Source organism: Panthera pardus, unplaced genomic scaffold, assembly GCF_024362965.1.
Source record: "Panthera pardus isolate Hobbes unplaced genomic scaffold, ASM2436296v1 HiC_scaffold_24, whole genome shotgun sequence".
Taxonomy (NCBI): Eukaryota; Metazoa; Chordata; class Mammalia; order Carnivora; family Felidae; genus Panthera; species Panthera pardus.
The window spans coordinates 47,903,150-47,917,889 of NW_026526810.1; the positions used below are offsets into that span (position 1 = coordinate 47,903,150).

The 14,740-nt window shown below is 39.7% G+C and overlaps 1 protein-coding gene across 2 annotated transcripts in view; it reads left to right on the plus strand.

Annotated features, from left to right (window-relative positions):
• The window catches only part of FBN1 (fibrillin 1), a 232,038-nt gene that overhangs the window by 163,557 nt on the left and 53,741 nt on the right, over window positions 1–14,740 (plus strand). The window contains exons 32-37 of one of the 2 annotated variants that reach the window (XM_053889084.1): window positions 8,201–8,323; window positions 8,467–8,589; window positions 9,738–9,863; window positions 11,870–11,992; window positions 13,767–13,889; window positions 14,190–14,354. In XM_053889084.1, coding sequence (XP_053745059.1) covers window positions 8,201–8,323; window positions 8,467–8,589; window positions 9,738–9,863; window positions 11,870–11,992; window positions 13,767–13,889; window positions 14,190–14,354 — 783 coding nt within the window. Of the gene's footprint in view, window positions 1–7,500; window positions 7,937–8,200; window positions 8,324–8,466; window positions 8,590–9,737; window positions 9,864–11,869; window positions 11,993–13,766; window positions 13,890–14,189; window positions 14,355–14,740 lie in introns of those variants that run through there. The other variant, XM_053889085.1, reaches the window with a different exon arrangement.

The following is a 14,740-nucleotide window of genomic DNA, read 5'->3' on the forward strand; positions in this document are numbered from 1 at the left end:
TGGTAATATAACAGATTATGGGATATAACATAATTTAAAACATAATGGAGATCATGGTGAGCTTGAATTAGGTAATGGCATAATTTCTTTACAAATAACAGACTTTGATTCCAAAAGCCAGTTTGGCAAGCCCCTGTGACTTGAAACGAACATTAAAATATTTGCACATTGGCAATGTGGTAAATGTCCTTTTCTTAATTATATCAACATTTTCTTAAGAAAGTTTGCAAAGATATTTATTAAAATTCCAAACTGTCCAATAATGCTAAGTTTCAAATTTATAGATATACAAGATAATGCCAATAATATTACTATTGGTTCAAAAATGACAGGTTCTAGCCAAATTATAAAAAGAAGCATGAAGCTAGAATGCCTTCATGCTCACTATATTACTCTTCATACGAAGCATGACTATGGGTCCATTCTAGTAAATGGCACAGTGTTTAAAATCTCAACGACTGGTCTCTGGGGTACAGATGATGCTTAGCTCAGTGTGTCTGTGGTTCATGCTTTATTGTTAGCTTTCAGGATAAATATAGGACTTGAGATAAGGGGTGGTGGTCTGGCACTAATGAAGGGAAAGGAAGGTAAGATAGTTTCATACTGCATTTTACCTAATAGAGGCCAATACCATTGTTGGTTCAGTTGAACTCCCTGAAATTCAGCCCAAAGAACTGAGAGGCTAGGAGAAAGTTAATCTAATGGGACAGTCTGCATTCCCTATAAGAAAAGGATCTGTAGAATTTCATGCTCCAAATTCCAGCTAAGATACGCATGGACAGAGGCCGATTATTTCAGGCCTGTCACCATGACGAAAGCTAAAATTTTCATGCACTGTTAATATCAGTTCAGGTAAATGAGATATAATGTATATAATGCCCTTGGCAGAGTGCTTGGCATACAGTAGCTGCTGAATAAATAGTGGCTATTGTTGTCATTGTAAAATGAGACATACAGACAGTGTCTAGAAGCCATTTTAATTAAAGACATAACATGTCTTTAATAACAGTAGTTCAGCAAAGTTCTGTACTACTATTTACTGATACATGCTTGAGACCAGTTTAGAGAAGGGAAATCTTACTCTGTGTATTAAAAGTCTCGTTTTTCATAACTGAGTCTGCACTGTTGTAATGAGAGCCACGTACCCCGTGTTAGATGAGAGGACACCAGTGACACCAGTTTGACATTAAGAACAGCAGTCTTGGGGCACCTGGGTGGCTCAGTCAGTTGGGCGTCCGACTTCGGCTCAGGTCATGATCTCACGGTCCGTGAGTTCGAGCCCCGCGTCGGGCTCTGTGCTGATATCTCAGAGCCCGGAGCCTGCTTCGGATTCTGTGTCTCCCTGTCTCTCTGCCCCTCCCCTGCTCATGCTCTGTCTTTCTCTGTCTCAAAAATAAATAAAACATTAAAAAAATTAAAAAAAGAAAAAAAAGAACAGCAGTCTTGTAGTAAAATGACATGACCAGAAACCTAGATTTGAAGTTCAAGAAATACTCCATTCTTTTCTAAGGGCCAGCATCACCCTACTTTTAAATTGTAGCCCCAAAGGACTTCTCAATTTCATAAAACCCAGCCGGCACCGTAGAGAGAAGATGAGTTTCACAGCCACTTCCGTATCATAGCCTCATGGCACATGATAGCCTCATGTAAAGTAGTACGACTCTGGATTTTACTGGCTAGCTCTTCCGCTGGTGTGTGGGCCTGAACAGCTCAAGGTGCTCTGTAGTTACACAAGTGTTCCTCTTGCATCAGCACCCTTGTAGCGAGGTACAGAAAGAGAGGGTGCATCGGGAAGGGAAGAAAAAGAGGTCCTCTGTAAATACCGTTACTCAACCAATGGTATCACATTTGATTGGAAATGAATTGCACAAACCGGAATTGGCAGCAAGTTTGCTGCACTTAAACACAAGTCTTAAAAAATCTGAGCCAAATGTATTTTTAATCCCATGTAACTAGGGCTCTATTAGCCTGCTTTTAGGTTTTTTTTTTTTTAATTTTTTTTTAACGTTTATTTATTTTTGAGACAGAGAGAGACAGAGCATGAACGGGGGAGGGGCAGAGAGAGGGAGACACAGAATCTGAAGCAGGCTCCAGGCTCTGAGCCATCAGCCCAGAGCCTGATGCGGGGCTCTAACTCATGGACCGCAAGATCGTGACCTGAGCTGAAGTCGGACGCCCAACCGACTGAGCCACCCAGGCGCCCCACTTTTAGTTTAAAATTAGTGTCACTCCCAACTTAGAATACCATCAGGTTACCTTGGTGACAGTCATGTTAAAGACAAGTGTTTATAATGTCCCAGGCAACTAATGTAAATAGAGATATGTATCTTACCTAACGGGATAAGCAAGACACAGCACAACTAACAGTGAAGAACAAACCTGGGACAAGGTTTTTGATAATATGTGTAAATGTATTTTTGTACATATATAATATGTATACATACATACAATGTGTATGCTAATAAGTGTATGTATATGTATATGTATGTGTATATATATGTATGTATGTATATATATGTATATGTATGTATATATGTATGCATGTATATATATGTATATGTGTGTGTGTGTGTGTGTATATATATATATAAATGAGAAATGAGTACCCTGTAAAGGAATTATAAAAATATGTATGCTATTTCATAGGGAAGAACTTTGTTTCATGAGAACTGAAAAAAAAATGTCCTCTGGGTTCCATTACAGCTTTGTCTAAATATTTCAGCTCCCTTGTCGTTACTGATTGTTTCCATTTTAACAAATAAACATGTTTTTTCTCCCAATCACTTTAGCAGTGTTCAGAATCCACCCACTGACTTACATTCCCAGCCCACACAGATGTTAAGAGTTTCTTTTTTCTCCTTAAGCTTTGTTCAAATCATGGGTATCACTGAGGGGAATGTTCTATTTAATGGAGGGAGAATGTACATTTGCTTAAAATCTAGAACATGCTCTTCTGTCCCTAGCTTAAGGGGGCTGGATTATAGTTTTTGTGGCCCACATGCCAGGCTTCTTCTGTTCATTCCATATAACTGTAATTAGACAATAAATTGGAAGAAGAGCTAAGTTGCTGCTAAGTGCCAGCCCTAGTGGGTCCCTGCTTTCAAAAATGAACTTCTGAGAACCTACCTCCCATCCTGTGTTCACTCAGTCAGTGAACAAGCATACCATTAAGATCAGAAGAATTGTTTTCAGTTAAAATAGCAGCATATCTGGGTAATTCCATTTCTCAAACACTCTGCTTCTTTTCACATGAGAAATGTTACTCATGGGTCTTAGTCCATGACAGAGAATCATATTCTTCAAAACCATCAGGACTTGGTGAGAATTTGTGCCCATTTCCTCCCAGCTTCTTCTTATCACTGCTAATTGTCCTCTACTGGCTGTCAGCCTGTGAAAACTCCGTGGGTGTTCAGTTAAATAGTCTTGGCTCAAATTTGGATCCAAATAGGGAAATCCAAGTAGCCTTCATGTTTGGCCTTTCCATTTATTCCAATGTCCTCTTCCCCAATGCCCAGCCAAGGAGATCTCACAGTGTGCCAGCTTCACTGTGAGTGATGGCCAGAAGGCAAGAGGGCAGGTGTGTGTGTGGGTGATACAGCGTCTCCTTGTAAGACTGTCAGAGGAGGCCAGAGCAAAGGAGAGCACAAAGCCCTTCTCGAATGTCAGTGGAACACACCCAGAACCTGTGCATGGGGTCTGCTTAGACCACACCCTTGCCTATCAAGACAGCCATGCAAGTAGAACCTTTGAGTCTTTGTGAGGGAACTTTGGTGGGGTTAAGGACATTGCAGTGTCAGCCCTAAATTTGCATTTCCTTGCTTTTCTTGGCTTGTGCTTATTCTTAATCTTAAAAAAGGAATTTTCTGTCTGGAGCAAACTTGTGGGGGAAAGAGAACATTTGTACAGAAAGAGACGTTCTTGGCAAGCATGTGCTATGTTTCCTTACCATTATTGAAGAGTAAATGTTTGAATACAGCATTTTGTTTGTTTGTTTTCCTTATGGGTCAGTTTCTTCTTCTGTTTGCTTTTATAATGAGGTATAGTCTTAGGCACAAGTCTGCCATGGGAATAATTAATAATAGCTGGCAATAGTACACGTGCACATACATACACATGCAAAGACATTTTACTCAAGGATGCCTTTACACTTTATGACCAACTTTTTCTTTTTTTTTAAGTTTATTTATTTACTTTGAGAGAGAGCAAGAGCATGCATGTGTGAGTGGGGGAGGGGGAGAGAGAGAGAGAGAGAGAGAGAGAGAGAGAGAGAGAGAGAGAGAATCCCAAGTAGGCTCCTTGCTGTCAGCACAGAGCCTGACCCAGGGCTTGAACTCATAAACCGTGAGATCATGACCTGAGCCAAAGTCAAGAGTCAGATGCTTAACTGACTGAACCAGCGCCCCTGACCAACTCTTTCTAATTCACTTGTTACTTGCTAAGAGTAAGTCGTTGAGATAATGACTTAAACAAATATTCACAAAATGAAGAATTGAATATTGGCTCCTGAGTTATCATTTCTCCTAGTATCCTAAAGCCTATGATACATGGCTTCTTGCAAATAGAATTTCTTTTCACCTTGAAAACATTGCAGTAAAACTGCATGCATTTTCTCGAATTAGAAATTTACAGTAGCATATGGGTGGCTCAGTTGGTTAAGCATCTGACTCTTGATTTCAGCTCAGGTCATGATCTCATGGTTTCGCGGGATTGTGAGCCCCATGTCAGGCTCTGCACTAACAGCACGGAGCCTGCTCGGGATTCTGTATCTCCTTCTGTCTCTACCCCTCCCCTGCTTGCATTCTCTGTCTCTCAAAATAAATAAACACTTAAAGGAAAAAGAAATTTATATTAGCATATTATTAATGATTTAAAAAGGGTGGGAGACTCCTTTTAAAAGAAATGGTAACTTTCTTAATTGCAAGATTAAATAGAGAAAGCAAAAAATCCATATGGAAACCTTTGGTAATTAGAAAGTTGGAATTTGGTAATTAGAAAAAGATTAGAGAATTACTAGATTTACATGCTATGATCATCTCTGAAAATTATACTTAATAGAAAATATTTGTGAATTTCTGGAAGTCTGTTAATACTCACCAAGATTTTGAAAACTCCATGAAGTGGGACTTAGAATAAAGTCCTTATGTGACCAAATAAATCAGCTCGATTATACTGCTGTGGTCCAGGCGAAAGAGTGCCAAGCAGGAGATAGGAAAATAAGTTTTACGTGGTTCTGGCTCTACCATTTACTGACCTTGGGGCCCTTGAAAGTCCCCATGTTCTTGGGGACCAACTGTACCTCCTCTGAGAAACTGAGAATTCAGAAAGTCAAATTCTGAGTTCTTTCTACTTGGAAAATTCCTTAATTTTATAACATTTAGAAGCTTCCATACTTAGGCAATTGAAACTCATTGTTTCTACCTAACTCAGAAGAGATTATGACAAAGAAGGGAAATGAAGATAGGACTCTGCAAAACTGGTCATTAACGCTGAGGGAACTGATTTTTACCTGAGGAAGAAAGAAGTGTTAATGGTCCCATTTGGGAGCCCTTAGGTCAGGCTTACTTTCTTGAATTCTCATGCAAACTTACCAGTATTATCCCTGGGCTGGCCTTCCTCCTCATTTCCTTGGAATGTGCCGTGCTCAATTATTCAGTTGGTTAAAGCTTCCAGTCACAAGTCTAAAGCTCCCTGGTATGTGCCTGCCTTGACCCGCTTTAATAACTCGATAGGTTCATGTGGCTGCCAAGGTTACATTAAAATTCACCCATACAATACATTCTAATTGTCAGAACTTTCTTCCAGGCATGTTTTCATTTTATGATCATTAGTGATATCACAAAATATTTTTGTAGGAAAAATGTCACTATTTTATTTTGTGTTTGCTCTAGAAGTTATGAAGAAGCCAAAGATCTCAGGATCATTTCAGGGCTTCAGAGGGAACATTTGGCAAACCGCATGTTTCCAAACACTTTCAAATCATTTAATTGGGCTTCTTAAGTAAACAAAAGGGTAAACACAAGTTGCTTGCCCGGTTTCTTTTTCATGCCCCTTTTCAAATGATCACTGAAAATTCTTGTAACATTTTACATGCCAAAACTATCCCTCTTGACCTAAGTTAGATGTTGGTTTCCATATAGAGTCGTAGTATCCCTAACTTAGGAATTCTTATTCTTAGTTAACGAAAAAGTTGTTATAAGGTTAAGTACCTGTCCTTCATAATGGATTTAGTTTGGGGAGTAAGGATACTGGTACCAATTTCAATTCTGATCACCAATAGGGTGTCTTAAAATTCAACTCAATTCTGACAATATCTACCTGGAAATAGTGAAAGATGCCACAGTTTAAGGGCTCAGTTACACAAGACTGTCCTCATTTCACATGCCAATCACATGTCCAGCTTGTTACCTATGCTTTTGAACTACTGGCTATTAGTCCTACAAATTAAAGGCTCCCAATACCCCTCTATCCCATCACAGAACTCCGCTTACTTGCTAGATCACCAGTATGTTATAAAAGAATATAACTCAGGAACAGCCGGAGAGAAGGAATGCATAGAGCTAGGTAGGGGGCAGAGGTGTGGAACTTCGAGGCCCTCTCTGAGCAAGCCATTCTCCTTGAATCTCCACATATTCACCAATCCAGAAGCTTTTTGGGTTTTATTGGAGGCTTTGTTACATAGGCATGATTGATCAAATCGTTGGTCATTGGCCATTGATTCAACCCCAGCCTCTCTCCCATGGGGGTCAGGGGTGAAACTGGAAGTTCTAACCCTCTAATCACATGGTTGATTCTCCTGGCAACAAACTCCATGCTTAGGTGAAGTCCAAAATTTACCTCATAAATGTAACAAAATACACCTTTGTGCTCTCATCAATAGGTAATTCCAAGAGTTTTAGGAGCTCTGTGCCAGAAACAGGGATAAAGACCAAGGTTTATTTCTTATAAATCACAATATCAGAGAAAAATAACATTTCACTTTACATTTTATAGCACTTTTATATTATAGAATCCATCTTGGCTAAATTTGGAAATGGAATTTTGGAGAATGGAGAACTTTCAAGAATTTGGAGTCTTTTAGTCATGTTAAAAAAAGAAATGCAACTGAATAAAATGTAAAGGTCTTATTGGCTTTATTCCACGATTTACTCATTCAGCAGCATCCCATCTAGCAAATACAAAGGAGCCCCAAGGAGCTGTACAAAATGGAAGACTTTTTTGGGGGTGTAAAGAGAGATAGAAACAAGGAAGGAGCAGATGGTTTCAGACAAGGTCACCTTTCTATGGGGACAGAAAGAGTTCTATCAGGTAGATTACCTCATTAGTGCTAACCAGGTAACTCCAGGTTGACTGGTTAAAGGTTTCATTCCTGGGAGAGGCTGCAATTAAGTTAGGTATTAAGCCACGGTTTGCTGATAAGGGGCTTAGCACAAGTGACTCCATTTTAATCCTGTTGTCTCTTTTTAACAGTAATATGACCTTAATCTGGTACTCCTTTTACAGAAAAATCTGCATTGGATTGATTTGAATTTTACATGAAATATACCAGAAGGCTTGGGTCTCCAACCTGCTAGAACTCTAAGAAGCGAGAGGAAAGATGGTTCACTCACTGCCTTAAGGAAAATTCTCTAATGCTTGAATTAGCAATACCTGAAGTAAAACTTTTATAGAAATAAAGCATAATTAAATAATACAGTAATTCCATTTGAGAATAAAATATATTTAATACATAGTATTTGAGTGAAAAAGTTTTCTAGTATGCCAACAACATTGTATTCCTTTGTACAAGATATGAAAACAATGTGCACCATTACTTTATAGTTGATTTAATAAAAACATCAGGAATAGAAACATGTGACCATGAGTGTTGATACCATAGAATGTTAGGCAAACCACTTTTTAAAGTCTTCAACTTGAAAGAGGTTCATTTTGTTTTGCGATGACTGGACACATTAAAATAATGGAAGATACTTAGAATTAATAATAGCAAGTAGCATCATATTGTTCTTTCTTTATAAATTGGAATTTAAAGCTGTCCAATATATGCAGTTATATATGTGGATGCTAAACCAATCTACATAATACTGTGGAAAGTGTGAAAGTGAGTCAACTGTTGAAGTTGCTAGTTGCCATTGCCGAGTTATTTAAAAGACCAAGAAGGCATTTGTGCTACTGTTTTTTAAACCACTGGTTATTTTTCCAGACATCAATGAATGTGAAATTGGAGCACACAACTGCGACAGACATGCTGTATGTACCAACACGGCAGGAAGCTTCAAATGTAGCTGCAGCCCCGGGTGGATCGGAGATGGCATTAAGTGCACTGGTGGGTTGGAAAACAGCAGCAATTGCTTCTCATGAGCTGCCTGGACTATAAACATGAAGATATTTATTCTGTAAAAAATTTGTATACTATTGACTTTAAAGGTCATGCTTTCTGTTCGTAACGATGTGACTTTTTTCCATAAGATCTGGATGAATGCTCCAATGGAACCCACATGTGCAGCCAACATGCAGACTGCAAGAATACCATGGGCTCTTACCGCTGCCTTTGTAAAGAAGGATACACGGGCGATGGCTTCACTTGTACAGGTAGGCTTGTGTGGGGAACAACTGCGGAAATGGAAATCAGAGAAGCCAGGTGTTTCACAGCTTTCAGACCATCAGGTTTTTGCCTGAAGTTTGGGTCAGTTATAGACAACTTCTAATAGAAAAGATTAGTTATGTGAAACTACATGCCTGTGGAATGGAAATTTGGAGCCAGGTCCATTAGGGAGACTTCAGAAGCTACTAAAAATACATACATATATACAGTTATATAGTTGATGGGTATCATTGTATGCAATGATGTCATTACTTTTTTAAAAAAATTATGCTTCTTTTTATAATCCTCAGCCTTTATATTTTTGTGCCTATTTCTCACTGTGGGCTTCATTCCTATACCAAACCTGAGTGAGCTTACTGTACGAAGCTATGTTTGAAGGGTTGCAGATGTTCTAGATCTCAATAAGATACTGAGATCCATTTCATATGACTTGAAAGCATTAATATATCCTGAACATTCTGCTCACAGGACATCACTTAAACATAAAAGAAACTAAGGCCCAGTCAGTGATTTACCTGGAATTTTTCCAACTCATTGAAGATTTTTAGCATATTTGAAATTGTTTATGTCTAACTCAGTGAAATTTTGTCATCATAAACCTTCCATTACTTCTTAGAAAATATTCAAAGTTTCACATATCAGACATACATGGTCCATGTGCTTGATATTTAATGCCTGTGGTTATTAGCAAAACTGAGTCAAAATTAAGCAGACAGGAACGTTTGGCTTCCTTTGTAGTTGCTGTCCCAGGTGTTTTGCTGCCCATCTGAGCTGAGTCTGAAACCTAAGAAATAGGCACAAATCATGGCATGTTATTTCCTGTCATGGATGTGTCCTCATGTGGGTGACCCTGCTTGAAAAAGCCTTAATTTGAATGATTCATTTGACTTATTATTCATTTTACATCACTAGGGACAATTTAGCATTCAGGATTCTGAATCTGAACCCCATGTTCATGGACTATTCAATACTAACATTCAAAGGAGAAAAAAGAATGAGTTTAAATGTATCGCATAGAAATTTGATGAAACACTGCAATACTCAGGAAGTTGATAATGATAAAAAAATGTCAGATGTGAGGAACTAGGAACCTCCTGACTAAGGAAGAGTAACTTGTGTTTCTTTCTGGCTGTAGATCTTGATGAGTGCTCTGAGAATCTGAATCTGTGTGGCAATGGCCAGTGCCTAAATGCCCCAGGAGGATACCGCTGTGAATGTGACATGGGCTTTGTGCCCAGTGCTGATGGGAAAGCCTGTGAAGGTAACTGATGGGGAAGCTGCCGGGGCCCTTGTAAAGCCTGACAAGATGAGGTTATTTAAACATTCCTGATTTTTTTTTTTAACTGAGGTGTGTTTTGGCTTCACATCTAAGCTGGTCAATTCAGTTTGTGGAGGTATTAGGTCTCCAGCTGGATGATTTCTCTTTGTACAGAGAAAATCTCAACTTTCTGACCACAAGCTGCATGGCCAACCATGGCCAGATGGTCTACACGAGTACACCCATTGGCCATAGGAGAGAGACACTAACCAGGTGTGGTTAACTCAGTGCGACTTGTTTATCCCCATTGCTGGGGGAGAGAGCTCAAAGTGCCCTGATAATGTCCTGTTGAAGGAGTCTCTTTAAATATGTTTTTAATCTCTGCTATGGTTTGGTTTCTAGAAATAAAAGCTTTAAAATAATAGAGCAGATAATCTTCTCCATATGTAGAATAATGTACTGGGTTTGTCTCACATGGTCTCTAAATATCTAATACATGTGAATATGGAACAATCCTTTGCAAATCCATTCAGTAAGGGATAATGTTATATGTCATGCTGTCTCCCAGTGCAAGTCTCTGTCTTTCTGAGAAGTGTTGGTCAGACAAGAAGAATCCTGGGAGCCTGTTGGCTAAGGCTGGCACCCACTAGGAAACACAAGGTTCTTCTCTTTCCCCACACTTGTCAAATCTAAGTGCATTATCCCTCACTGACAAGAATTAGTGTCTACCATGAACTAAAAAGATTTCAGTAGAAATAAACAAATGATAACCATTGACAGTAGAAGTTTAAACAAGACCCTGATTAATGTCATAACTAATAATTGTTGCTTGGTAATTGGACATTAACTCAAAATCAGTCTTTAGCTATGGCGTGTATACTAATTCCCTCATACAGTTCTATGTAAATACTTTTCTTTGTTATGGAACCATTAGGTGTTCTTTATACAGTTTATATTAAATATGCAGAGTTTGATATAAAATTCTTCTGAAGCAAGAAACCAGATTATGCTCTTGACCATGTGCCTAATACGTTGTTTACTTTTGTTACTCTGAATATCCAAGGAAAACAGGTACTGTGCCACTTCTGGTAACCTAAATAGGCACAAAATTTTGCTTCTTTTCATGCTATAAGGGAAGGTTGTGTTTGTTTGTTTGTTCTTAATATAAATCATTGCCTGCAGAGTGGTTATAGCTATTTAAAGCCAGTCTCAAGGCTGATAATGTGCCTGTGTGTCAATTACACACGCAGAACATTAATGTGAGGCGGGGACCAAGGCCTGGAAGAAGTGTCTGCAGTTTTGGATCTCCATCAACAATAGCAAGCACACAACATAGCACTAGGGATACAGAAGATTATAAAACTGATTACAAAAGTTACCACAAAGCCTTTGTGGTCTGTAAAATTTTATAACCCACGATAAAAAACAATGACTGTATAGATAAGAACAACAAAAGAATTTGGTCTAAGGTAGCCTTTTTGACTTTTACTTCACAAAAATGACATGGATCTATGTGAAAGACCAGAAATTATATACATGTAATGCTTAGCCTGCTGCTTGGCATGTAATGGAGGCTGAAAAAAGGGAGCTCTCACGTAAGAGGCTTCACTATACTTGGCAAATCATCTAACAGGCTTTAGGAGAAGCATGTGGATTGATGTTAGGTGGTCTTCATTTTCTTTTTTTTTTTAAGTTTATTTATTTATTTTGAGAGAAAGAAAGAGAGCACAAGCAGGTGAGGGGTCAGAGAGGGGGAGAGACAGAATCCCAGGCAGTCTCTACACCATCAGTGCAGAGCCCAATGCAGGGATTGAACTCACAAACCTTGAGATCATGACCTGAGCTGAGACCAAGAGTCAGATGCTTAGCCACCCAGGCGCCCCAGCAGTCTTCATTTTCTTGATAACATGAGGTGCCTAATGATACTGGGCAGTTCCTTTAGCAAAATAATAATAATAATAATAATAATAATTAATAATAATTTCTCCCCCTTTGTATCCCTCCCCAAGATATCGACGAGTGCTCCCTTCCGAACATCTGTGTTTTTGGAACTTGCCACAACCTTCCCGGCCTGTTCCGCTGTGAGTGCGAGATAGGCTACGAACTGGACAGAAGTGGCGGGAACTGCACAGGTAAGACGTCCATTCCCATCGAAATCTGCTCCCAGGTGTCCTGAGGACCTGGCTCTTGGGGTATCACTGGGACCTCACAAGAATATTCACAGAGTCACAGAATTAATTTCCTGGAACAGGGTACATGTAAGGATGCAGAGGAAAGAGTGGCAGACGATTGAAGGAACAGAGTTTATAGCCTCACAGTCAAGTTTGTGGCTATAGAAGAATGTTCTAGGGGTGCTCTGGCTGAAAGGTCTCCCAGCCATTCCTTTTCTCCTTAGGCACATTTTCAGAAAGGTTCCTTTTGAAGGCCGTGCACTGGGATCATGAGTTTTCTCCTGGCACTTCTCCATTGTAACACCCACTCCTTCCCATCGTGGCCTGTCCGTGGTCACCAGAGAATGTGATACAGAGAGCGCAGCCACCAATTTCTAGTGTGTAGATCATTTTCTTATAGAGCAGGGGACTCTCAGGGAACATAAGAAAAAAAATTAGAAAAGCTATAGGCCCTCTGTGGACCGTCACTTTGTTCCCTTTGGCACTGAGTTAAGACTTTGCAAGACATCTGCATTCTCTTTCCTGGGCCACTAGTCTATTCAAGGATATTGAGGAATCATGTTCCATTCTGGATAGGCCCAGAATTTCAGGGGAAAAATTTTTTTTTCCAGTTACCTAAACAAGCTGTGATTCAGTAGCTCTCCAGTTTATGACCACCACCACCACCACCATGACCACCTCCCTGAAATAAATCTAGACCAGGGTATTCCTCCCAAAGGCATTCTTCTGTCTTTTTTGTTTTGGTTTTTTGTTGTGTTTGTTTTGTTTTGTTTTGATGGAAACTCATGACACCAAGCCAGGCCTCTAGCATGCCTCAGGAAGTTGCCTCTCCAGGACCCATATGCCTTCCTCAGTGCCCCAGCTTACCATGAGCATCGTTCTGTCTGACCTCATTTCTATTAGTCTTCCCTGTCCCTCCAAGTTCACATGCAATCTGAGCAAATGAATTTTCTGCAGTGGAACCTACAGGAAGGTTACCAGGTCCACAGTAGGCTGGGAGGGAAACCCAAGGAGAAAGGTATCCTCATTTCCCGTTCTCTTCTCTCTGAGTCAGCTTGTCTGTTCTTAAGTATTTCATCAGTGTTCAAAACAGACAAAAGGATTACACGAGGTGGAATTTGCCAAAACCCACATCTTAAATCCGGAAGTCTGTACATATTTTTGGAATAGAAACTGAAAGGGAAATATTCCACACAGCATCAATGATGGGAGAGTGACTCTTAGCATGCTTGAGGAAGCACACTAAGCCTTGTGCGTGTGTCTGCCTTGTACGCAGCTGCACCGAGGCGAGCGTGCCCGGTTGGGGAAGCAGCAGAAGTTGCCTGCTCCTAAGGGTTCCCTGGGACATCTTGCTCTAATTTGATGAAATAACAAGCCACACATATTAAATATATTTTCTTAAAACCTGTGTCTGAATTTTTGGTTGACCGAGGTCACAGTAGTGTTTTCCTTTCAGTTACCTTGACTGGAATATTTTTCCTAGTTCCAAAGTTATATTTTCTCCTGATGACAAATTTGAATGCTAAATGTGTTCCAGGGGAAAAAGACCAAAGACTATGACATATTTCCTTCCTGAGGGGTTTTTATTTCAGAAGTGGAAGACCGTATTTCTAGGTGTAATGTAACTAGTAACTCTTAAAATTCTTGTTGGGAGCCCCAGATCCACTGCTACCGTTGTATGGTGACGTCTGCCCCACATTGGCTGATAATTGTGCCCTTTGCTGTGTGGTTTTAGATGTTAATGAATGTCTGGATCCAACCACGTGTATCAGTGGGAACTGTGTCAACACTCCAGGCAGCTATACCTGTGACTGTCCACCCGACTTTGAGCTGAATCCAACTCGAGTTGGCTGTGTTGGTAAGATCTTAAAACTTTTTAGAGAGTATACTTTTACTTTGAAAGCAGCATTGAACATTCCATTCTCAAATTTTTAAAAAAGTAATACCATAAAAATTTAAACATTGCCTAAATCTGATTTATACTTTCAGTTATTTTTTATTCTGTAGGTAAACTCCCAGTATATGTGTTTGGGCACTTCTTAGTTTCGTGGTAAAAGTAAATTGCAGTTTTTAAACAGTTTCTGAAATGGATTTCAATATCCAGCCCTCACATAGAGAGAATATTCTTGACACTCTTTTGTTTATACATGGTAAATAGATACCCGCTCTGGAAATTGCTATCTGGATGTTCGACCTCGAGGAGACAATGGAGATACAGCCTGTAGCAATGAAATTGGAGTTGGTGTCTCCAAGGCTTCCTGCTGCTGTTCTTTGGGTAAAGCCTGGGGTACTCCTTGTGAGCTGTGCCCTCCTGTGAACACATGTAAGTGTACATCCTCCTGTTTATTATTATTATTCCTGCTCAGGCCAGTTCTCCTTTCTAGATCCACAGGACAGAAGCTACAGAAAGAGGGAGCTGCCTCCAGTCTCTAGTCTTTAGTCAGGGAAAGGAGATCAAACCTCTCAGCCCTATTGAGGGACCCCATTCCCAATTTGGGTGTCAGAAGAGTCCCCAGTTGGCTTGTACTAAAAGGGCAGGTGGGGCAGGCAGGTGACATTTCATTTCTATGTGAGTGAAAAGTACATAGCGCTATTTTAAAGAAGATTTTTACAGGCTAGGTTACTTATATAATATTGCTTACCTTCCAGGAACACATCGATAGATGTGTGGGCTAGTTATCAAAAGCTCTAGGATAGGTTAGACACTTG